The sequence below is a fragment of the Chiloscyllium punctatum genome, chromosome 19 (genome assembly GCF_047496795.1).
Source record: "Chiloscyllium punctatum isolate Juve2018m chromosome 19, sChiPun1.3, whole genome shotgun sequence".
NCBI classification, from domain to species: Eukaryota; Metazoa; Chordata; class Chondrichthyes; order Orectolobiformes; family Hemiscylliidae; genus Chiloscyllium; species Chiloscyllium punctatum.
The window spans coordinates 30,772,099-30,798,115 of record NC_092757.1 but is presented as its reverse complement, the minus strand read 5'-3'; the positions used below and the strand labels follow the sequence as shown (position 1 = coordinate 30,798,115).

The following is a 26,017-nucleotide window of genomic DNA, read 5'->3' as shown; positions in this document are numbered from 1 at the left end:
AGTTCCATCTGCAGTTCTTTGTTTTCCTTTCTATTTGCAATATATTATAAAATATTTCAAAACACAAAATAAAGTCCCATTTCCTATTCAAAAAACTGCAGTCATTCCAAAAACAAAAAAACTCAGCAGGTCTGGCAGCATCTGTGGAGAGTAATCAGGAGTTAATGTTTTGGGTCCAGTGATCCTTGCTCAGAACAAAATCTGTCAATGAATTTTCTTACAAACTAGCACAATATAACAAATAACCATTAATATTCCAGGAGGCACATTCCACCTTTAACTCATGGTTCCAGAAAGACATACCTAGATAATTATTAATTCCTTTCAAATAATTAGGACAAAACATATTTGTCATTAGTTCAAAATCCCATACATTTTACACACACATATATTTTATATCGAGTCTTTTGTCGCATCTCCCAGTTGAGGCGACCGGCAAATGCATTCAAGCTGTCACTGATGCCTCTTTCTCCAGATTAGACTTGTTTATATCATTCACCCATAACAAGGAGAGCCAAGCAACCTGGACAGTGGGATTCTCTGCCATCACTACCTTCCCTCAGCTAGGGTGCCATAGCCTGTACCCATGTTGCTTTCAGACTGCCCTATCATCAACCTGCAAGAGCTGGAGAGTGGAAAGGTTTTGTCACTTCAACAATGTTTAACTTATATGGAACCATCGATGCCAGAGTTTGAAGGATTGTTTCAGACCGTCTTGGAGCTGCCATGATGTTGATGTAGAAGACAAGTCCCGAGATCCTGCCTCCTTCCAAAGACCTTGGGCCACAGAAGAAGAGCTGCAGGGAATTAAATGAAAAATTCTCTAAATTTGGTTCATAACATGTTTCTTTTCTTATTCTTTCCTGGGATGTGGCTTTTTTGGTAAGGCTGCCATTTGTTTTCGATCCATTATTACCTTTGAACTGAGTGTCTTACTTGACTATTTCAGATGTCAGTTAAGAGCCAACGTAATTGCCATGGATCTGGAATTTCACTAATAAACCTGTAATCTGAGAATCAACAATGGTTATATGGTTAGTTTTTAAATCCAGATTTTATTGAATTCATATTTCACCATCAGCTATGATAGTATTCAACACCATGATTTCCAGAACAGTGGGTTAGTGCTCAGGATGATCCCATGACAATAATGCCATAAGAAACAGGAACAGGAGTAGGCCCTTAAGCTCTTGATCCTGCTCCACCATTCAATAGGATCGTGACTGATCCAACATTCCTCACTTTCACCTTCCCTGGAAACCTTGATTCCCTGACTGATCAAGAATCTATCCATCTCAGCCTTAAATATACACAAGGACTCTGCCCCCACAGGGGGCACTGTGACAAGGACTTCCAAAGACACAAAGAGAAGAAATTCTTCCTCGTTTCAGTCTTAAACTGACATCCCTTGATTCTGAGACCATGCTTTCTGGTCCTAGACTCCCCCATGACGAGAAACCTCCTCTCAGCATTTTCCCTGTAAAACCCCTTAAGAATCTCATATTTTTCAGTTAGATCTTCTAAGTTCCAGTGAGTAGAGTCCCAACCTGTTTAGCATTTGCTATTTAGACAATGCCTGCTCTCTGGGGATTAGCCTAGTAGACCTTCTCTCAACTGCCTCCAATGAAATTTCCCCAAACAAAGGGACCAAAACTGCCCACATTACTTGAGACTAATAGAAGTTTATAAAAGAATGATGGGTATTGATAGAGTTAATGCTAGTTGCCTTTTCCCAAGGGTGGGCATTTCAAGACTAGGGGGCATATTTTGAAAGTGAGAGGAAAGAGATTTTAAAAAGATGAGGAACTTTCTTTATGCATTGGGTGGTTCGCATGTGGAATGAACTTCCTCAGAAAAGGGAGGATGTGGGTACAATTATAAGGTTTAAAAGACATTTGGATAAGTACATGAGTGGGAAAGGGTTGGAGGGCTATGGGCCAGGAGCGGGCAGGTGGAACTACTTTAGTTTGGGATAATGTTCGGCAAGGCTTTGTTGGACCGGACGGTCTGTTTCCGTGTTGTATGCCTCTATGTGGTCTCACCAGTACCTTTGTCAGTTGCAGTAAGTCTTCCCTCCTCTTACACTCCAATCTCCTTGAAATAAGGGTCTATGAATGTTATCAAGGTGCTAGTGCATCCCTGAGGCAAAATGAAGATACAACACTGCCCATGCTTCCACCAGGGCCATAGTTGAACAATCAGAACTCAACCACTTCAAGATAAGTTGGAAGCTCCAGTGGGGCATTGCAGTATAGATCAGAAATGGTGCACTATGCCTTTCTCAAGTGCAGTTGACAGAGTGTGGACTGTCGGCAGAGGAAATAGGGGATCAGCAGTAATCTTCTGAGAGTGAAGATGAAGATAAAGACAAGGACATTGAACAGGGTGAACATACATGAGAGCAGACATACCTACATTATAGGGTAATGCACTGTCAAAGACAAGAAAACAGAAAGAACTGAATTGCAACACACGTCTAGGATGAATAAACTGGGTTTAGACTTCCTCATGTATATTTGTTTTTGGTTATATCGGAGTAACCATGGTTAGGGCAAAATATATGTGGACCAAGTTACTTTTGTAATCATCCAACATTCTTGTTGTTGAGTAAATGTTTTCTTAATCATATCAATGTATGCTTAGTGAAGGTAAAGGTAACATCCACATAGTCTGAGTAGAAAAAGCGCAGCAGGTCAGGCAGCATCCAAGGAACAGGAGAATCGACATTTCGGGCATCAGCCCTTCTTCAGGGCTGATGCCCAAAACGTCGATTCTCCTGTTCCTTGGATGCTGCCTGACCTGCTGCGCTTTTCCAGCAACACATTTTCAGCTCTGATCAACCAGCATCTGCAGTCCTCACTTTCTCCACATAGTCTGAGTAGACCATGGGTTGTTCTCATTACAGAGAGATGTGTACGCTCAGTTTGTATTGTCTAGTATCTACACATCATAGACCCTTCAAACTGTTCAGGAGATAGCAGCAGTCCATGAGAAAGGGACACTAACATAGCTTGCTGCTAAAGTTTGGTAGTTTTATAGCCTGCAGTCAAAATATGTAATTCAGTGTAATGTCATCTCTCACAAGTAAGTTAAGAGCATTCCTGAGGCATTTTATAAGAATGATCCCAGGAATGAAAGGCTTGTCACATGAGGAGTGGCTGAGGACTCTGGGTGTGGACTCAATGGAGTTCAGAAGAGTGAGGGAGATCTGATTGAAACTTACAGAATACTGAGACCCCGTGGTAGACTGGATATGGAAAGGTGTTTCCACGAGAAGGAGAGACTAGAACCAGAGGACATAGGCTCAGAATGAAAAGGTGATGCTTTAAAGCTGAGAGAAGCTATAGACCGGTAAGCCTGACATTGGTGGTGGGCAAGTTGTTAGAGGGAATCCTGACGGACAGGATTTACATGTATTCAGAAAGGCAAGGACTGATTAGGAATAGTCAACATGGCTTTGTGTGTGGGAAATCATGTCTCACTAACTTGACTGAGTTTGTTCAGAGAAGTAACAAAGAGGATTGATGAGGGCAGAGTCGTAGACGCAATCTATGTGGACTTCAGTAAGGCGTTCGACAAGGATCCTCATGGTAGACTGGTTAGCAAGGTTAGATCTCATGGAGTACAAGCAGAACAAGCCATTTGGATACAGAACTGACTTTGAAGGTAAAAGACAGAGTGCGGTGGCGGTTGCTTTTCAGACTCGAGGCCTGTGACAATGGTGTGCCACAAGGATCGGTGCTGGGTCCACTGCTTTTCATCATTTATATAATGATTTGGATGTGAACATAGGGGATACAGTTAGTAAGTTTGCAGATGACACCAAAACTAGAAGTGTAGTGGATGGCAAAGAAGGTTACCTCAGAGTACAACAGGATCTTGATGAGATGGGCCAATGGGCTGAGGAGTGGTGCGTGTGTGGAATGAGCTGCCAGAGGAAGTGGTGGAGGCTGGTACAATTACAGCATTTAAAGGGCATCTGGATTGGTATATAATGAGGAAAGCTGCAGAGGGATATGGGCCAAGTGCGGGCAATTGAGTCAAGATTAGGTTCGAAGAACTGGTCGGCATGGACGAGTTGGATTGATGGGACTGTTTCTGCATTGTACATCTCTATGACTCTGTAAGCCCCTCCACCCAATAAACTCCTCCCTATCTCTGTAACCTCATCCAGCCCTGACACTTTCCCTAAATCCAGAACCTCCTCCACCCCCTACACCCCACCCTATCTCTGAAACCTCCTCCAGTCCCAACAACCCTCTCTTAGCTGTAACATCAATGCTCATTATCGCTCCATGATGTCAGCCCTCCTGCAATTCCAGCCTCTTGATCATCCCCTAATTCCATCACTCCACCGGCCTTCAGCTGCTTGGTCCCTCCATGTTATCATCTCATAAGACTTTGAGCAATTTGCATTTTCCTTCTCTGATGAATCCTGTCCATTTTTTCCTGGAAACAATGTTATACCTGTTGTGGATTTACTGGAGTAATTCAGGAAGGGTCCCTCAACAGGACCTTGTAAACACAACATCAATATCACCTTGAAGACAAGGCCAGCAATATGACGCAACACTACTCCTTCTGCACTACTCCTACTCCTTCTCCACTTTACCCTTAATCCCAATTTTGAAATTAATCATCCTTCCTTCAGTTTTTCTGGGACAGAATCATGGACCTCTCTCCCATGTGACTTTGCATTTGTGGTCAGGGTTCTTAAAATACAAGGACAGTGGAGTTAAAGAGGAGAGTTCCTTATCATTTATGCCGGAGAGATTAGGGGGATGGGTAACAAGGCTGTCCCAGTCATTGATGCCCACTTCATGTGAATCCATAATCAAGTCTGTCATTGTGATGTTGCCATGGGAATGCACATTACATTCCTGTTCTGAGGGATACACAGAAACAGAGGAAATGAGACTTGGTCGAATCAGTCAAAGAGCCAAGATGTTTCACATCAGTGTCCCAGCGAGATGTGGACAGTTACAAGGGGAGTCAGGGTGAAACAATGCCTGCTGGAGTGTGATGACCTTCATTGTTCAGCCCTCTGAATATTGGAGTTGGGATGGTGTGCTGAGGTTGGACAGGAAGTTGGTAAGGCCAGTTCTGGAAAACTGTGTCCTGTTCTACTCATGCTGCTGTAGGAACGATATTATTAAACTGGAGACGGTTCAGAAAAGATTTATCAGGATGTTGCAGGGTTTGAGATATAAAATTAGACTGGAGAGGCTGGGACATTTTACAAAGAATATTACAGCACAGGAACAGGCCCTTCAACCCTCCAAGCCTGTACTGACACAGTTTGCCTTCCATATTAAAACTGTCTTCACTTACAGGATCCGTATTCCCCTGTTCCCTTCCTATTCATGCCTGCTGCTGGATGCTTCTTGAAAGCCACAATTATGTCTGCTTCCATTGTCTGTTCTGGCAGTGTGTTCCATGAATTCACCACCCTTTCCATGATAAACATGCCTCACATATCTCTTTTAAACATGCCCCTGACCCCTGCACCTTGAACCTGTGTCCCCGAGTAACTGACACTCCACCCTGAGCAAAGGCCATATACTTTCCACCCTATCCATGCCATTCACAATCTTATAAACTTTTATAAGGTCGCCCCTCAATCTCCTGCATTCTAGTGAAAACAAACCCAGTCTATCCAATCTTTCTTCACAGGTAAAATCCCCCATTCCAGGCAACGTCCTGGTAAACATTTTCTGTCCCCTCTCTGAAGGATCCACATCAGAACTGTACATGTTTTTCACTGCAGCATAGGAAATTGAGGGGTGACCTTGTTGAGGTTTATAAAATCATGACAGATTTTGATATTGATAAGGTGAATGACAAGGGTCTTTTCCCTCGTGTGGGGGAGTTCAGACTCAGGGCCATGTTTGTAAGGTCAGAGGAAAAATATTTAAAGATTGAGGAGCAACTCTTTTTTCCCCAGAGTGGTTTGTGATGGAATGAACTTCCAGGTGAAGTAATATATGTGGACACAGTTACAATGTTTAAAAGATGCCAGCTCTTGATGCCAGTCATTTTTTGTTCTCCATTCTGTGCTACTGAATGCCCAAATTTCTGTGACATGCATTTCCAGAGGACGAACATGGCAAGGGAGTACATGTTAAATAGGAGGACCCTGGCAAGCACAGAAGATTAGACGGATCCTGGTTTGTGTGTCCAGCCATCCATGAAGGCAGTAGGATAGGCAGGTAAGGGAATTAAGAAGGGTCAAAGCCACTGAATACATGAGCAGGGAGGTGTCATGTTGGAGCTTTACAGGATTTTGGTGAGACCACAACTGGAATACTGGGTGCAGTTCTGGTCATCGCATTATAGGAAGGATGTGATTGTACTGGGGGGGGGGGCAAAGGAGATCCACCAGGATGTTGCATTAGATTGAGCATTGCCTAAACCTGCAGGAGTGTTCTGCTGTGTGTGTGTGTGTGGCTATGGTAACCCACCTAGCCTGCACATCCCTGGACATTATGGCCAATTCAGCATGGCCAATCCACCTAACTTGAACATCTTTGAAATCAGAGCACCCGAAGGGTACCCAAGCAGACAACATGCAAAACTCCACACAGCCACCCAAGGCTGGAATCAAACTCTGGTTCCTGGCACTGTGCTCCAGCAATGCTAACCTCTGAGTCACTCTCGACTGGGGAATTTTTTTTTGGATTCAGATCAACTTGCTGTACTCAGATTCACATCTTTATTATGAACGGCCAAATCACCATAATTCCAATTTCGCATCAAAGAGAGAGAGAGAAAGAGATGAGGGGTGGTGAAGTTTGATTTAACTTGATTTACTATTGTCACTTTTTTTCAAATAAATTGATGGGATGGGGGCACCGTTGGCCGGGCCCGTGTTTATTGGCCATCCCTAATAGCCCAGAGGGCAGTTAAGAGTCACAGTACAAACAGGTAACCACTTCCCGTCTCCTGGTTCTCTCTTCATCCAAGGGTTACCCCTCCCACATTGTTGTGGGCTCGATGGCAGGTTCCTTCCTGAAAGAGCATCTCAGCCCAGGCTGGGGCGTGGTTTATTGGGCTCGGCTGGCTCTGTGTCTCTCTGGTAGTAGGTTCTCCGATCCAGACTGCACACCATCGCGATCCTCTCGTTTCCTTCACCCGGGCAACACCGATCCAGGAACGGCCGGAGAGAAGCAGAGACCGGGGAAGGAAACGCCTGTAGCCAGGCAGGCAGACAGCAGCGAGAGGAGCCCGGACTCCGAGAGAGAAACAACGGAACATTGGCTGGGTTTCATCCAGAGGAGGGCGGGAGGAGTTACTGAGAGACACAGAGAGAGGGAGAGGAGTTACCGAGAGAGAGAGAGAGAGAGAGAGTTACCGAGAGAGGGAGGAGAGGAGTTACTGAGGGACAGAGAAAGAGAGAGAGGAGTTACAGAGGGACAGAGAGAGGAGGAACGAGAGAGAGCAGTTACTGAGGGAGAGAGATGAGTTAGTGGAGGAAAGGGATTACAAAGGGAGAGGGGTTAAAGAGGGAGAGGGGTTACAAAGGGATAACGGAGAGAGGGAGAGGTGTTAAAGTGGGAGAGGAATTCCAGAGGGAGAGCAGTTCCGGGGGGAAGAGGGCGTAAAAGTCGGAGTCATTCGCTGAATCTTGGGGAAAAGGGAAGACAAGAGTCTAACAACGAGGGGACTGGCTGGTGCGACCTCTCCAGCAAATTGCAGTCACTCCTTCCCCACGGCCTGGTGGAGGCAGTGCTGCCCAGCACTGAGAGCATCCATTCTGCGTTTGCCTATCGCCTATAGGCTGGGGACACTGCCCTCTGGAAAGTGCCATGCCCAAGTTGAGCCAGCGTTGTACCCGTTGGTCGTGCATCAGATCAGCGCTGTGTGTACTCAGTGTGGTCTTGTTGTGCCAATGGCTGCTGGTCCAGAGAGGAGGGGGCCGGCTGACCCTCAGGCTGGTGAAACCAGGCGCCAGTCCAATGCAGGAACACCTCCTGCTGGTCGAAGAGAACTCCACCTGCTGGCAGATCATCCAGGGGGACAGGCAGGAGGTGGAAAGGGCCCTCCTCAACTCCATTAGTGTCTCCCTCAAGCACCAGGCCGTCACTGAGGGAGATTATCTGAACATGACCCGAAATTGCAGATCGTTTGTGAGGGCCCGCAAGTATATCACTGTCCCCCTGAGCCCTGAGGAGGAACACTTCCCCTTGGCTTACTCCATGGTCATCCACCAGAGCATTGAGATGTTCGAGAGGCTTCTACGGAGCATTTACGCCCCACAGAATGTCTACTGTATCCACGTGGACCGCAAATCCCCGAGTCAATTTCATGCGGCCGTTCAGGCCATCGCTTCGTGTTTCCACAATGTCTTTGTCGCAGCCAAGCTGGAGTGGGTCACCTATGCTGGATGGAGCAGAGTTCAGGCAGATCTCAACTGCATGAAGGAGCTGTTGGAGAGCCCTGTCCCCTGGAGGTACTTCATCAATGTGTGTGGCCAAGACTTCCCCCTGAAGACCAACCGGGAGATAGTCCGCAGCCTCAGAGCTCTGAACGGCTCCAACGTGATTGAGTCGGATCCTGCACCAGGGTTCAAAAAGGTAACCGCCTTCCTGTCTGCTCGGCCTCTCTTCATCCAAGTGTTTTCCATCCTCCCTCCCTCTCTCTCTCCCCTCCAGTCCTTTACCTCTCGACTGTACAAAGAGATACAGAGTTGTTAAAAGTGTTCAATTGCATGGAGGGAGGTTCAGAATGTACAAAGGAATATAGAGGAGTTGGAGAGTTGAGCTGCAGAGGAGAAGGGCAATTGACGTTTCAAGTCGGAAACTTTCATCAGAACCAGGGGAGAGAAAGGGGCTGCAGAATAAATGGGGGTGTGGGGCTGGGGAAAGGTGGATGGGATGGTGATTGGTGGATGTAGGGAGGAGGTGGCTGTGATTGGACAGTGGGTGGGGTGGACAAGATGGGTGGAAAGGAAGATGGTCAGGTGAAAGGGATGGGGTAGAGAGAGAGGGCTGGGCCTGGGATAAGGAGGGATAGTGACGGATTACGCGAGTATACAGGAATGTAGGTAGGTTAAGAGTGTAGGAGAAAGTGAGGACTACAGATGCTGGAGATCAGAGACAAGAGTGTGGCACTGGAAAAGCACAATGGGTCAGGCAGGATCTGATTTGGACATAAGCCCTTCATCAGGAATGAGGCTTGTGGACCAGGGGGCTTAGAGGTAAGTGGGATGGGTGTGGGGCTGGGGGTGGAAGGTAGCTGGGAATGAGATAGATAGATGAAGGTATGCTGGGGGGTGGGGGAGGGGGGGTGTGTGTGGAAGGTAGAGTGGACAGGTGGGAAGCAAGATGCACCGGTCAGGAGGGTGGTGCTGAGTTGGAGGCTTGGGACTGCGATGAATTGGGGTGGGGAAATGAGGAAACTAGTGAAATCGACATTGATCCACCTGGTTGCAGAGTTCCAAGGTGGAATATCCAGGCATTAGCTGGTAAGGGTTTGGTGATGGAGGCGGCCCAGAACCTGTATGCCCTTGGTGGGAGGGGGAGTTAAAGTGTTCAGCCATGGGGCGGTGGGGTTGGTTGGTGGGTGTGAGTGTCCCAGAAATGTTCGCTGAAACAATCCACAAGTCAGAGTTCTGTCTCCCCGGTGTAGAGGAGACCACATTGGGTGCAATGGATGCAGTAGATGACATTGGTGGAGGTACAAGTATATTTCTGTCAGATGTGGAAGGATCCTTTGGAGCCTTGGACGGAGGGGAGGTGGGGGGGGGGGGGGGGAGGTGTGGGTGCAGGTTTTGCACTTCTTTCAGAGGCCAGGGAAGGTGCCAGGAGGGGAGGGTGGGTTGGTAGAGGGTGTGAATCTGACAAGGGAATTGCAAAGGGAATGGTCTCTGAAATGCAGGTGGAGTGCAGAGGGAAATATGTCCCTAATGGTGCGGTCTGTTTGTAAGTGGCAGAAGTGGTGGAGGATAATGCAATGTATCCGGCTGTTGGTGGGGCAGAAGGTGAAGACCAAGGGGTTCTGTCCCTGTCACGTTGGGAGGAGTGTGGTTCAAGGGTGAAGGTACAGGAAATGGAGCAGATGCACTGGGGGGCATTGTCAACCATGTGGGAGAGGAAATTGTAGTTTTTGAGGTAGGACGCCATCTGGGATGTTCTGTGGTGGAATTGGTCCTCCTGGGAACAGAGGCAGAGAAATTGGGAAATAAGGGATAGTGTTTTTATAGGGGCAGGGTGTGAGAAGGTGTATTTCAGGTAGCTGTGGGAGTTGGTGGGTTTGTAGTAGATGTCCACGGTTAGTCGGTTGCCAGAGATGGAGAGGTCCAGGAAGGGGAAGCAGGTGTCAGAGATTGTCCGGGTGAATTTGAGGTCAGGTTGGAAGGTGTTGGTAGAACTAATGAACTTTTCAACTACCTCATGCAAATACGAGGTAGTGCTAATCCAGTCATCAATGTAGTGGAGGAAAACGTGGGGAATGGTACCGCTGGATGAAGAGGCAGGCATAGATGGGGCCCATGTGGGTGCTCATGGCTACCCCTTAAGAGTTAAGAGTGAACAGAAGAATGTAAGTTCAGTTCAGAGCATGTAAAGGATTGTTCTTAGGTTGATATTGAAATAGTCTCACAAACTTGATTGAGTTTTTTGAAGTAACAAAGAGGATTGATCAGGGCAGAGCAGTAGATGTCATCTGTATGGACTTCAGTAAGGTATTCAACAAGTTTCCCCATGAGAGACTGATTAGCAAGATTAGATCTCATGGAATACAGGGAGAACTAGCCATTTGGATACAGAACTGGCTCAAAAGATAGAAGACACAGGGTGGTGGAGGGTTGTTTTTCAGACTGGAGGCCTGTCACCAGTGAAGTGCCACAAGGATCGGTGCTGGGCCCTCTACTTTTTGTCATTTACATAAATGATTCGGATGCGAGCATAAGAGATACAGTTAGTAAGTTTGCAGATGACACCAAAATTGAAGGTGTAGTGGACAGCGAAGAGGGTTAGCTCAGATTACAACAGGATCAGGACTGGATGGGCCAATGGGCTGAGACATGGCAGATGGAGTTTAATTCACATAAATGTGAGGTGCTGCATTTTGGGAAAGCAAAGCTTAGCAGGACTTATACACTTAATGGTAAGGTCCTTGGGAGTGTCGCTTAACAAAGAGACCTTGGAGTGCAAGTTCGTAGCTCCTTGAAGCGGAGTCGCAGGTAGATAGGATAGTGAAGGCAGCGTTTGGTATATGCTCCTTTATTGATCAGAGTATGGAGTACAGAAGTTACGAGGTCATGTTGCGGCTGTACAAGACATTGGATAGGCCCTGTTGTAATATTGCATGCAATTCTGGGTCTCCTTCCTATTGGAGAGATGTTGTGAAACTTGAAAGGATTCCAAAATGATTTACAAGGATGTTGCCAGGGTTGGAGGATTTGAGCTATAGGGAGAGGCTGAACAGGCTGAGGCTGTTTTCCCTGGAGCGTCAGAGGCTGAGGGGTGACCTTATAGAGGTTTACAAAATTATGGGGGGCATGGATAGGATAAATAGACAAAGTCTTTTCCCTGGGGTCGGGGAGTCCAGAACTAGAGGGCATTCGTTTCGGGTGAGAGGGGAAAGATATAAAAGAGACCTGAGCGGCAACATTTTCATGGAGTGTGGTACGCATATGGAATGAGCTGCCAGAAGATGTGGTGGAGGCTGGTACAACTGCAACAGTTAAGAGGCATTTGGATGGGTATATGAATAGGAAGGCTTTGGAGGGATATGGGCCGGGTGCTGGCAGGTGGGACTAGATTGGGTTGGGATATCTGGTCGGCGTGGACAGGTTGGACCGAAGGGTCTGTTTCCGTGCTGTACATCTCTAGGACTGTAAGTGGGTACTGCAGATGCTGGAGATTACTGTCAAGATTAGAGCAGTGTTGTAAAAGCACAGCAGGTCAGGCAGCATCCGAGGAGCAGGAAACCTCTACATCAGGAATAACTTCACAGAGGCCATTATCCAGTCACCAACTCACCCTTTTGTTTACACATGGAGCCCTTGACACGGATCCAACTTCCTCAGAGCCAGCTCAGAGTGAACAGAGCATCTGATCGTCCTGTTTATTTTTTTTTCGGAAGCGGCCTCAGAAGTAGCAGTCGAAGTCGTCCCCAGGTGTAGGTAGGCCCAGGCAGCAGCAGCAGCAGAGGCGCAGGTGAGGTCCAGGCTTCAGTCGCAGGAGCAGGCACAGACCCAGACTGTAGCAGCAGTGGTGGTAGTAGCTGAGCACAGCTTCAAATTAACAGAAGAAATAAGCAGAAAGAAACCACAACAAACTATGAAAAAAAAAATAAACTCCTCAGGAGGAGGACACCAACAGCAGCACATAAGACACACTGAGGCTATTTCAAAGTCAGTCTCTTCTCAAGAGGATTGAAGAGTCCTTCATATGCTGAGCCAGCTCTCTGAGCAGATCCCTTGACATGCCTGTTTATTTTTCTTCCACTACCACCCAACAGCAGTCGTGCGTATTTTTCCCTTGTACCCATGTCATGTGTGTAGGTGTCAGATGCAGTGAAAAACAACAAGTGTGTAAATCTTAATTTATGTGGGAAATAGAACCCACTCACTTCATAATTTCAGTCCAAGACAAGATCTGCAGCAGCAGTATCATCTGATATACTCTTGCAAGAGTGGTGTCTACAAGATAGGCACACAGTACAAAACCTTGATTCAATTCATTTCTCTTTCCCTCCTCCCACTACTCTAAACCCAGCACCCATTCCTCTTGTTTATCTCTTGCCTTATCTGGCCTTGTGCGTAACAGTACAGGTTTTGCTTGGCCATTTCACCACATCCCTCTGTGGTCTATTGTTGGCGTATATCCTCCTTCACTGCCATCTGCTTCCTTGCTTTCTAAAGCAACATTTCCTCTCATTCTTCGTCCACACTGAGCCTTATGGCCTCTTGATTGTGGTTTTTGTTTTTGCAGAAGCGGGAAACAGATGCTTCTCGGTGTTTGTACAAAGCATATCTAGCTTAACCTACACTCCCCTTCCTCTTTCATGATTTAGCTTTGTGATTTCGCAGACATTTGTAATTGCTCCTCACAATTTATATTCCATCACCAGGAAGAAAGGAAACAGACAGTCCTGTTTATTTATATTTTATTAAACAATTCACAGTTTATACAAACAATCACATTTACAGCGATATACAGAGAAACAGCAATTTTACAAGGGAGGGGAATGACAAAGCCAACCCCAAACCCTGACCTTCAACCAGTTTTCAGGGAAATGAGAACAAACCTCAAATCCCAGTTTCAATCATTACAAACAGTAACAATGACATTCATACATATAAGACAGTCCAATTGTGTAAGAAACAGAGCATACAATACAGACCCCCAAAAAAACCAGCAAGCCTTCCCCCCCCCCCCCAAATCCCTCCCACCTTCTGGAAGCTCTAAGGCAGCCTGCCCGTACGCACCTTCCGGGCCTCGGTCCGCCCTGACACACCTTTCGACCACTTGTAGGACAGCCCATCCAGATTACCCCTTCTCAGGACGACAGCGCTCAGAATGGCCTACCCACCTACTGGCTTTAGGGGCAACAGGCATCAGGGTGGCCTACCCACCCTTTGGTTCTCAGGGGTGACAGCTTTCAGGACCACCCATGAATGTCCCAGCTCACAGTAAGGCCTGCAGACCCAGGGACACACAAGACAGTGCAGGTGATAAGCCCAACAAGAAACACAATAGAGTTAATTGTGAAAAAACAGAGTCCAAATATTGAGTCTTCAAAAAAAAAAGAGTTCTCAGGAACAGAGTCCATTCCAGTTTACGACATGTGTTGTCAGAAATAGAGACCACTGCTAAAAACAGGGTCTACAACCAAGGGCAGAGTCCACTCCCAAAGGCAGCAAATGCACACCCCAGAGCACATAGATGTTCAGTCTCCATGGAGTCCTGGCACATCCTTGGAGAGCCAGGCCCACTCACAGGAACACAGTACATTGTAAAGGTAGTTAACCTCACAGGGGTTTTGGTCCACTCCTGAAGGAAAGGTCTTCTCCCAAACTCCAGGATACAGCAAGTGCTCATCTCCCAGCACACACACAGGTGTTCAACCTTCAGAGGCCCAGTCTCAGGGCTAGGCCTCCCCACAGGAACAGCTCCTCTGATAAAATGTATGTCTTCCACAAGGGCTCAGTCCAAACAGTGAGGACACATACAAAAAAACAAAGAAAACTAGAGTCCAAGGGCTAAGCCCTACCACAAAATTAACATTGTCCTTTTCTCAAAAGTGAAGAAAAGAGTAACACACAGACTGTAACCAGCCAGTGAAACAACAATCCCCTAATGAGAACTGAGTTACACCTGAGACACATTATGTGCATCAGGAGTTTAACAATCAGTCCTCACTAAAGGAAGACCAGTTAACAAGCTGGCTAAATAATTCAGCTAGTTCAGGAATCAGGTATCCCCCACACAAAAAACAAGCAGAAACCAACAGTAACACACTGTGACCCAGCCAGCACAGAGTCAGTCCCCTAAATCGAGAAGACCTCTGAATCTCCTGTTTATAAATTTTATGAAACAGTTTATAAAAACAGTTAACATTTACAACTGTACACAAGAGGCAGCAATTTTACAAGGGAGAGGAGCATTCCCCTGTTTTTGTTTTATTTTATTAAACAAGTACAAAAAAGAGGTTACAGCACAACAGTTAACATTTACAGCTGTATACAACAGAAATTTTGCAAGGGAGAGGAGCAGCAAATCTCGGCCCCAAACCCTACCGTTCAACCAGTTCACAGGGAATTGAGGACAAACCATAAATCCCAGTTTCAAATATGAAAAGACAGCAACAATGATATTTATGCATAAGACAATCCTGTTACATTAAAAAGTGCAGATAATACAGACCCAGCAAGACCCCGTCCCTCTCACCTTCCGACCACTCTAAGGCAGCCCGCCCCTACGTGCCTTCCGGCTCTCAGTCCGCCCTGACACACCTTTCGACCACCTCTAGGACTGCCCGCCCCAGTACCCACCTGGGTGACAACGCTGAGGACGGCTGCCAACCTTCTAGCTCTCGGTCTGCCCCTACATACCATTGGGCTCTCACCCACCCCGATGCGCCATCTGGCCAGTGGCTATCCTGGCACACTTTTCGGCCACCTCTAGGACAGCCTGTCCCCTTCCCTGGGTCGACAGTGTGCAGGGCAGCCCACAAGCCTTCTGGATCTCAGCCCGTCCCTACGCGCTTTCTGGCTCTCGGCTGCTCTGACACAGCTTTCGACCACCTCGAGGACAGCCCGTCCCGATTACCCCTTTTCAGGATGACAGTGCTCAGAACGGTCTACCCACCATCTAGCTCTCGGGAGACTGTCATAAGGTGGCCTACCAACCTTCAGGTTCACAGGATGGCCTACCCACTCACCCCAGGTGGGTACTGGGGCGGGCAGTCCTAGAGGTGGTCGAAAGGTGTGTCAGGGCGGACTGAGAGCCGGAAGGCACGTAGGGGCGGGCTGCCTTAGAGTGGTCGGAAGGTGAGAGGGACGGGGTCTTGCTGGGTCTGTATTATCTGCACTTTTTAATGTAACAGGATTGTCTTATGCATAAATGTCATTGTTGCTGTCTTTTCATATTTGAGTGGGAGGCTCTCGGGGTGACAGCTTTCAGGACGACCCATGAGCCTCCCAGCTCACGGTAAGACCTGCCAGACCCAGGGACATGCAAGACAGTGCAGGTGATAAACCCAACAAACCAGATGACAGTTAATTACCAACAAACAGAGTCCTTTCTAGTCCAGAGTCCATTAGCACAGACATTTTTCTTCAAAATGTAGTGTCCATTTCCAGGCCTGAGGGGTGGAGAGAGTGCCTTGATGAGACCACATCAGAATCAGTCTGTACATTTTTCTCTCATTTAAAACATAAAATAATTACATTGACAGCAAGTTTCACCTGCCTTTTTCCTGGGAATGAAGGGTTTATCTTATGAAGGAAGGTTGAACAAATTGGCTTTTATACATTTATGTTTGGAAATCTGAGAGATCTTTTTGAAATGTATAAATTTCTCTGAGGGGACATGATAAGGTGGTTGATGGGACATTGCTTTCTCTTGTAGGTTCTGTACAATAAGATATCGTCAGAGTCCTACAGCACCGAAACATACCCTTTTGTCCAACTCATCCATGCCAAGCAGGTATCCTAATTGGAACTAGTCCCATTATCCTGTGTTTGGTCCATATCCCCCTAAACTTGTCCTATTTATGTGGTCTGTTAAATCTTGTGATTGTACCCACTACAACAATTCTTTTTGGCAACTTGCTCTGTATTTGCACCACCCTCAGGTCTCACCTTAAACCTATGCCCTCTGGGTTTGGACTCCCCTATCCCAGGGCTATTCACTTTTATTGATTTCCCCCACAATTTTATAAACCGCGATATGATCACCCTTCACCCTCCGATACTCCAGTGAGAAAAGTCCTAGCCTATCTAGCCTCTCCTTATAACTAAAACCCTGCAGTCCTGGCAACATCTTTGTAAATCTATTCTGCATCCTTTGCAGTTTAACAACACCCTTCCAACAGCAGGTCGATCACATTATTTACCCAATACTCCAAAAGTGAACTCACCAATGCCTTGCAGAATTATTTTCCCCTGAGACGGCTGTTGCACTGTGTAAATCTCTTCTGTACAAAGTTGTGAAGGCTGAGTTGATGAAGTTATGAAAGGGTGAGCAAGGTGACCTTTTTTTAAAAAAAGATAAGGACCCCGGGGCAACCAATAGAAATGTGGAATTGAAATTGCAACCAGAAGAGCAGTGATCTTCTTGAATGGTGGAGCAGACTTGAAGGGACGAATGGCTGACTTTTGCTATGATATTGGTGGAGACAGGTTATACCTTAGTTCAAATAAAGAGTAGGGAGTTTTCTGACCACTCAGCTAAGGAAAGGGTCCTCCTGATAACATGAACCTTGAAGTTAATCTCCCTCTGCACCAGTCACAGAATTAAAGAATTCTTGCGGAAGGATGCCATTCAGCCCATTGTGTCTGTAATTATTCCACATTTAGTACCAATCTCCTGCATTTCCTCACTCAACTCTGGCAACATCCTTGTAAATCTTTTCTGAACCTTTTCAAGTTTCACAACATCCTTCCTATAGCAGGGAGACCAGAATTGCATGCTGTATTCCAGAAGTTGCCAAACCAATGTCCTGTTCAGCCACAGCATGACCTCCCAACTCCTACACATAATGCACTGACCAATAATGGCAAGCATAGCAAACGACTTCTTCACTACCCTGTTTATCTGCGACTCCATTTTCAAGAAACTATGAATCAGCATTCCAAGATCTCTTGCTTCATCGTCACTCCCCAGACTTTACCATGAAGTGTATTATTCCTGCCCTGATTTGCCTTTCCAAAATGGAGCACCTCACATTTCTCGACATTAAACTCCATCTGGCAGTCCTCGGCCTATTAGCCCATCTGATCAAGATCCCGTTGTACGCGGAGGTTGACTTGAAATATTACTCTGGATGTAGGTTTGCTCGTTGAGCTGGAAGGTTCATTTTCAGATGTTTGTCACCATACTAGGCAACATCTTCAGTGAACCTTCCAACTCAGCGAACAAATCTACATCTAGAACCTCAACCTGAGCTACAAACCTTCTCAAACCTTGCTGATGTATTACTGTCATATATAATCGAGTTACAGTAAAAAATGTTGTCTTATGTGCTTTACAGTCAGATATTGATAGGTTAAGTTGGCAAAAATGTTGGCAAATGGAGTGCAATGTGGGAAAATGTGAAGTTGTTCATCTGGAAGGGAAATCAAAAGAATAGAATATTATTTAAATGGAGAAAGCTTCAGAAAGTTGCAATACAAAGGGACTTGGGGGAACTAGTGAATGAAACATGGAAAGCTCGCACACGGGGGCAGCAGGTAATTGGGAAGACTAATGGAATATTGGATGAAAACAGAAATTTCTGGGGAGACTCAGCAGGTCGGGTAGCATTTGTGGAGAGAAAACAGAGTCAATGTTTTGAGTCTGGTGACCTTTCTTCAGAACTGAAGTGGAATGTTTGCCCTTACTTGAAGGGGGGGGTGGTTGGAGTATAAAAGTCAGGAAGTCTTACTGCAACTGTGCAAGGTGCTTGTGGGAGTACATCCGGAGCACTGCGAGCACTTCTGGTCACCTTATTTAAGAAAACATGTTGTTTCATTGGAGGAAGTTAAGAGAATGTTCAGTGGGATGGCCCCCATTATGGAGGGATTGTCTTAAAAACAAAAGGCTAAACAGGATTCTACTCACTGGAGTTTAGAAGAATGAGAGGTGACCTCATTGAAATGGACAGGATTAAGGGGCTTGACAGGATAAATGCTGAAAGGATGTTTCTCCTCATGGGAGAGTCCAGGACCAGGGGGGGTACTGTCTCAGAATAAAGGGGCACCAGTTTAAGACTGAGATGAGGTGGAATTTCCTCTCTCAGAAGGTTGTGAATCTTTGGAATTCCTTGCCACAGACAGCTGTCCTTGCATATATTTAAGGTTCAGATGGATAGATTCTTGCTCAGTTGGGGAATTAAGCGTTATGGGGATAGGGCAAGAACATGGACTTGAGGAATGTTGAATCAGCCACGATCCTAGTGAAGCTGGCTTGAGGGACCAAATGGCCGACTCCTGTCCCGACTTGTTAATGGTCTTACATTTACTGATGAAACTGTTCAAAGATGTTATCGCACAACTCTGGAGCAAAAGCGACTTAAACCTGGGTCTCCGAGGCTCACACCGCATGGATCCTAGTTTACTTTGTATCATGCACTTGACATTGATGCTGGCAGTTATGGCTGCAATTCGCACCAACCTGCCTTAGATCAAATTAATGAAGCGAAGCCAATGCAGGTTTTCAAAAGGTAATTGATGAAGTAGCTGAGAATTCGAATGCAGAGAATGTTGTCTGAACTGGATTCAATGAAGTGTTTCACTAGACACTAGATAAAAACGGCTGGACAACAAAATTGACAACACAAGCCCTGATTCATGGATCTTGTTTTGGATGGGTGGTTGGGAGATGGGAATGATCCACAGAGCTGGGACATATAAACATCAAGACCCGGAGCAGGAGAAGATGATTTGGCCCTCCATGAGGCCCACCATACTATATGATCATGGCTAATGCTCAATCTCAATGCCATACTACCACTTTCTCCCCATGCCTTTGATGCTTTTGAAACCTAAATATTTGTTAATCGCATTCTTGGATATATTCAATGACTCAAACTCCACAGCTTTCTGTGGTACAGAATTCCATAACTTCACTATCCTGTAAGTTAAGAAATGTTTCCGCATCTCAGCCCTAAATAGACGACTGCTTTTATTCAATATGTCAGTGATATCAATCTTGCAGTATGTGGCAAAATGCCCATATTCGGGACAATGATAAACCTGGAGGATTAGCAAATGGTGAGGATGATGTGAATTGTTCAGAGTCACCACAATGAACAGACAGCATCCAGTCAGAGGTGAATACAGAAGAGTGTAAGGTGATATGTTTTGGGAGAAGGTAATAGAAATGTAATGGCACAATCGTAAAGAGTGCGCAGGATTAGAGGGATCTGGCGATAAACATTCATCAACATTAGAAGATGGGGGAGGCCATAAGAGGGTAGAAAAGCAGAAGGCTTCATAAATAGAGGCATTGATGCCAATAAATGGTTGAGTTATGCTGCATGTCGAATTGGTTTAGCCCCAGTTGGATTGTTGTGGTCATTTCCGGTGACTATAAAATGATGTGAGGACCCTCAGGATAGGGAGGAGATTTCGCAGAATGGTGCCAGGGTTTAAGTTGGATGGCTCAGTTGGAAAGGTCAACGATGCTCCCATTGGAATAAAGGAGATTGGAGTGAGGTTTATTCAATGGGTGAGCACTCGGTAATTAAGACAAGGAAATATACTTCACTGTTTACCGATTGTACAAGTGCAATGGAATGCAGACGTAAGATTTTGGGTTAGAGGCATAGTAGGGAGATCTGAGGAATTGAAATGCAAATTAAGCCTAAACTACATTTGTATGAGATGATGGCAAGTTCCGATGTAAGTTGTATAAAAGAAAATCAGCACCCATACATACAAGGAACAAGAGTAGGCCATTGGCCCTTTTGATCCTGTTCCACCATCCACATTCCTGCATACCATCGATAATCTATCCTCCCCTTGGTAACCAAGGATCCATATCTCCCATGCATGATGCCACAAGGACCGAGGATAAAAGATATCTTTTGATACAATGTAAATAAAGTGTCTTGTGTCTTGCGGAAGGGGTGGCACGGTGGCTCAGTGGTTAGCACTGTTGCCTCACAGCGCCAAAGACCTGGGTTCGATTCCAGCCTTGGGCGACTGTCTGTGTGGAGTTTGCACATTCTCCCCATGTCCGCGTGGGTTTCCTCCAGATGCTCTGGTTTCCTGCCACAATCCACAAAGATGTGCAGGCCAGGTAGATTTGTCGTGCTAAATTGCCCATAGTGTTCGGGTGCATTCGTCAGGGGTAAATATCGGGTAGGGTAATGGGTATGGATGGGTTGCTCTTCACAGGATTGGTGTGGACTTGTTGGGCCAAATGGCCTGTTTCCATACTGTAGAGAATCTAATGTGTGGTGTCCTTCACTCTGAGGGAGGAGCTTTGGATTCAAGTCCTACTCCAGGAGCTGATGGCCATAGGAAGGTGTCTTCATTGCTGTTGTGAGACACTCAAGAGCATGGGCCAAGTGCTGCAAAATGTGATGAGAACAGCTCAGAGCTTGTCTTTTTGACCAGTGCAGACACGATGGGCTGAAGGGCAACTTATTATTTTGATGCTCTAAACCTCAATAACCAGAGAGCATGGAGTCATAGCATCATGCAGTATGGAACAGACCCTTCAGTTCAGGTGAAGGGTGGAAGATATAGGGGGGATGTCAGGGGTAGGTTCTTTACCCAGAGAGTGGTGGGGGCATGGGATGCACTGCCTGTGGGAGTGGCAGAGTCAGAATCATTGGTGACCTTTAAGCGGCAATTGGATAAGTACATAGATAGGTGTTTAAGCTAGGACAAGTGTTCAGCACAACATCGTGGGCCGAAGGGCCTGTTATGTGCTGTATTGTTCTATGTTCTATGTTCAACCTGTCTGCGCTGACCAGTCATCCCAATCTGACCTAGTCCCATTTGCCAGCCTTTGGCACATATCTCTCTCACCTATTTCTATTCATGTCCACATCTAGATGCCTTTTAAATATTGTCATTGTACCAGCCGCCTCCACCACCTCTTGGTAGCTCATTCCAGGCACACATCATCCACTGCATGAAAGACCCTCAGGTCTTTCCCCTCTCACCTTAAACCTATGCTTCTAGTTTTGGACTCCCCCACCCTTGGGAAAAGACCTTTGGCTATACAGCCGATGTGGAAGGAATCAAAATGGGGCAAGAACAGAAAAGGAGGTCAGCTAAACAATTCTGAGCAGCAACAGAAAAGTGCAGCCAAGCACATATGCAAGCTAGCTAGCTTACTGAAACTGGCCCCAGCTAAGTGAGAAGGTAGGAAGACCGAAACAACACTCAACAGGTGTTGTAGAAGTTTAAGGTCAATGATCTAATGCTAAACGTCATGTAAATAGATCAGGATCTGATTGATCAGTTGTGTTGCTAAGGCTTGAAATCAAAATGTAATTCGTGAAAAGGGAACGCTGATTTGTGTGTAAAAGTGTGATTGCAACTGCCTGTTTCAGACTCTCCAGGCAAGGGTGGGCTTTGACCCGGCTGGTCGAGTCTTCTTGCATGTATGTGATAAAGGAAGCTGTGTGAAGTGTACTATCATCCGGCTGATCATTTCAACATGGATCCATGCTCCTCCTGATTTTATGAACTTCTGTAAGGATACCCCTCAGCATCCAACACTCCAGGGAAAATAGCCCCAGCCTATTCAACCTCTTACTGTAGCTCAAACCCTCCAATCTCGGCAACATCCTGGTAAATCTCTTCTGCACCCTCTCAAGTTTAACAACATCCTTTCTTTCGAAGGGTGACCAGAATTGTATGCAGTATTTTAAAAGTGGCCTCACCAATGTCTTCTACAGACAATAGATCACACTTGGTAATGGCAAATGCATATCAGAGATAGTCAAAGATACTCCTACTTATAGACAATAGGTGCAGGAGTAGCACCACCATTCATTATGATCATGGCTAATCATCCACAATCAGTATCCTGTTCCTGCCTTATCCCCATAACCCTTGATTCCACTATCTTTCAGAGCTCTATCCATCTCTGTTACAGCTGCAACATTACATCCCAACTCGTATACTCAATGCACGGACCAATGAAAGTAAAGGTATCAAACACCTACTTCACCACCCTGTCTATCTGCAATGCAACTTTCAAAGAACTATATCCCTGCACACCATGTCCTTCTCTCGAAGGCAAAAGCTCTGTGTTCAAGTCCCACTCCAGGAGTTGATGACCACAGGAAAGTGTCTCCATTGCACTGGTGAGGCATGAAAGGCAATGTTCCAAGTGCTGGAAAATGAGACTGGAGTAGCAAGGAGCCTGTTTTGCCAGCACAGATACGATGGGCTGAAGGATCTATTTTTCTGGTGCTCTCAACCTTTATGACCAGAGGGCACAGCTTGAAGTGTATTTTTGGAGCCAGATCCACTGGGAGAGTTTGAGGATGAGTTTTATGTTTGCTCAGCGAATGAGCATTGGGAGATGGTTTGGGAGGCAGGGATTTGGGGAAGTAGGCAGGTGACTGGCACTAGGCAATAGGAGTGAGAAAAGCCTGAGGGGCTGAATGGCCTTGTTCTCCACTGTAAGGTGAGTAACTGAGAGAAGGAGTGTGCATGGATCTTGCCGGAGCTGGGGGCAAGAAGAGTGCAAAGGAGTTGGGGAGGGAAAAAGCCATAGGCAAAGTTGAAAAGCTATCATTTCTGCTTTCTTGTCTCTCTCACTCTCTCTTGTGCCTGCCTTTTAGAAACGTTGGCAATACCACCATGATACCCTCGACCAAGTCGTCTTGACAGCGCAACTGAAAGACCAGCCGAACATCAGCACCTCCATCTTCGTGGGCAGCGCCTACTTCATGGCCTCCAGAGAGTTTGTCAGCCATGTGTTTGATAGTGCCGAGATCCAGGCCTTCCTCAAGTGGTCGGAGGACACCTACAGCCCGGACGAGCATGTGTGGGCTACCCTGCACAGAATGCCCAATGTACCCGGCTCCATCCCGTACACCCAAGGAGCCACCAGGACACTTGGCCGGGCAGTAAAGTGGTCCTTTGAGGCTGGTGACGTTGCGAGGGGTGCCCTATACCCTCCCTGCACGGGAAGGTATCGCCACTTGGTTTGTGTGTACGGGGCAGGAGATCTACAGTGGGTGGTCCGTCAGAGATGTTTCTTTGCAAATAAGTTTGACCCCAATATGGACAACACAGCAGTACAGTGCATGGAGGAATATCTCCGAAACAGGACACTTGGTAAAATTGGGGCTGGGTTGGAGGTTGGGACAGAGTAAACCTCAGTAATGGTGGTAGGGGTGGTGGGTGAGACATCGGAAACACTAAGAGACTGGGCACTGTGAAACTGGGCACTGTGAGATTATATACTATAACACTGGGTGCTGTGGAGGCCAGGCACAGTGAGACTGCATGCTGTAACATGGCCATTGTAACACGAGACAGTGAGAGGCTGGGCACTGTAGTGTTGTGCACTGTCGAGATTGGATACCTTAATACTATCCACTGTAACACTGGGCACTGTGAGACTTAGCACTGTAACATTAGTTACTGTGAGAGTCAAAATGTATGGTGCTGGAAAAGCATGGCAGGTCAGGCAGCATCCGAGGAGCAGGAGAACCGATATTTCAGGTATAAGCCATTCATCAGGAATGTGGGGGAATAAGGGGGTTGAGATAAATAGAGGGAGGGTGGGGCTTTTGGGGAAGGTAGCTGGGAAGGTGCTCGGTAAATCCATCGGTGTTGGGGGGGCGGGGGGGGGGGGGTGATTGTGATTGGTCGGTGGGGAAGGTCGAACATATAGTTAGGAAGGAAGATGGACAGGTCAAGAGGAGAGAGCAGATTTAGAGGGTTGGATCTGGGATGAGGTGCGGGAAGAGGAGAGATTTGGAAACTAGTGTCGTTAATGTTGATGCCATGTGGTTGAGGGTCCCAAGGCAGAAGATGAGGTGTTCTTCCTCCAGTTGTCAGATAGCTTGGATTTGGTGGTGCAGGAAGTGTCATTGTGGAGTGGGAGGAGGAGTTGAAGTGGTTGGCTACAGGTCAATGGAGTTATTTGTGCCCAGTCTCACAGGGACACATCCACTAATAATACTCAACAGTGCACGAGTGGACACTGCATTACTGGAACACTGCACGAGTGGGCACTGCATTACTGGAACACTGCACTAGTGGGCACTGCATTACTGGAACACTGCACGAGTGGGCACTGCCTTACTGGAACACTGCACGAGTGGGCACTCTACAGCTGGACACTGCAAGACCAGTGTTGTGACCATCACTTTTTTTTATTTTTCTCATTTTGGTTTGGAACTGTGAGTCCAAATTGAGAATTGAACTTTGAACAGTGGCTAGTTCTTCTTTTTAAAAAAAGTGGAGAGACAAAAGACTGATGTTTGCTGTTAGGATCTGGCCAGGAAAGATAATGCAGGTGAATTACTGCTCTCTGAACACAGCAGACGCTTCAGCACCGAGATGTAGTTCTGCTCAGGGACTGACAGCTGGATGGATAGTGAATGGGTCAGTCAGTAAGAGGAATGCTGCCGGGCAGGTAACCACAGAGAATGGTGAGAAAGAAAGCAAAAACCATGAGTGACCTCGCTCTGACTGGATTTTGGGCTTGGAGGAAGTGCTTCTTTGGAAGTTGCTGGACTGGTCTGGTCTTCTTTTTGGTTTGACTTTGTCTAGTTATTTCCCCAGTTGTTAACTTGTTAAAAGGTCTGAGATGAGAATGTGAGTCTTCGGGAATGAGTATTAGTCTCCACAGGTCTTCAGAATTTGTTCGCATTGACTGGTGACTTTAAGTTCAAACATGGTATACAGTTCTTGTGCCTGTAATACAACCCAGCATCAAAGGATTTCATGATGACCTCGATTTATCATTGAAACTAAAATTTTAAACAGGTTTATCTCTTAACTGTCTGCTGGTGTGCGAATTGGGGGTGGGGGTGGGGGGGTGGGTGGGGGGGGGGGGGGGGGGGGAGGTTTGCATGGGTTTATGATCATCTGTATTCTGCTAAAGTGACATAAACAGAAATTAACAATTTATTAACTTATAAACTTGTTATCCAAGATCTGTTATTTGTAAATTCTGGTAAGGAACAATTGAACGATTTTGAGGGTCATTGAATGTCACTGTGTTGCAAATCCAGTGATTGGGAGGTTGGTTTTGGTTCAGCTTCATTTTCCTGTGTCACTCCGGACACCGCACCTCCGGGCACAATAACTCTGGACATAGTGTCATACAGGGAGTGACAATGTCCAGAGTTATTGTGCTCGGAGGTACGGTGTCTGGACTGACAGTGTCATACAGGGAGTGACAATGTCCAGAGTTATTGTGCTCGGAGGTACGGTGTCTGGACTGACAGTGTCATACAGGGAGTGACAGTCACTCCGGACACCGTACCTCCGGGCACAATAACTTGGGACATTGTCACTCCCTGTATGACACTGTCAGTCCAGACACTCCACTGTCACTCCGGTTACAACACTGTAACTCTGGACACTATCACTAGATACTGTGAGATCAGACTGTGACCCTGGACAGTGTAATGCTGGACATTGCGATGTCAGATGTTTTAACTATAGACACTAACACCGGAAATAGTGACACTGGATATCATTTGGATGCAGATAGAAATGAAAACAGTCAAAAAGAAAACAAATGAGATAGAATCTACTTGTAGAAATGGGAACTAAATGGGACTGAGTGAGAATGATTATGGCTGTTTAATGAACAGAAATCAGAACACTGTAATAATGTCCACATCTAATTGAGGGTCTCGGGGTGGTTTGTAT

At 46.3% G+C, this 26,017-nt stretch overlaps 1 protein-coding gene across 4 annotated transcripts in view; it reads left to right on the top strand.

Moving 5' to 3' along the window:
* Nucleotides 1–23,529, top strand: part of LOC140491265 (beta-1,3-galactosyl-O-glycosyl-glycoprotein beta-1,6-N-acetylglucosaminyltransferase 3-like) — a 31,111-nt gene extending 7,582 nt beyond the window's left edge. The window contains exons 1-2 of one of the 4 annotated variants that reach the window (XM_072589236.1): nt 7,774–8,573; nt 22,963–23,529. In XM_072589236.1, the coding sequence (XP_072445337.1) occupies nt 7,806–8,573; nt 22,963–23,499 (1,305 nt within the window). In that variant the 5' untranslated portion in view covers nt 7,774–7,805 and the 3' untranslated portion in view covers nt 23,500–23,529. Of the gene's footprint in view, nt 1–475; nt 528–599; nt 1,010–7,773; nt 8,574–22,962 lie in introns of those variants that run through there. The other 3 variants (XR_011963258.1, XR_011963257.1, XR_011963256.1) reach the window with 3 other exon arrangements.
* The last annotated feature ends 2,488 nt before the right edge of the window (nt 23,530–26,017 follow it).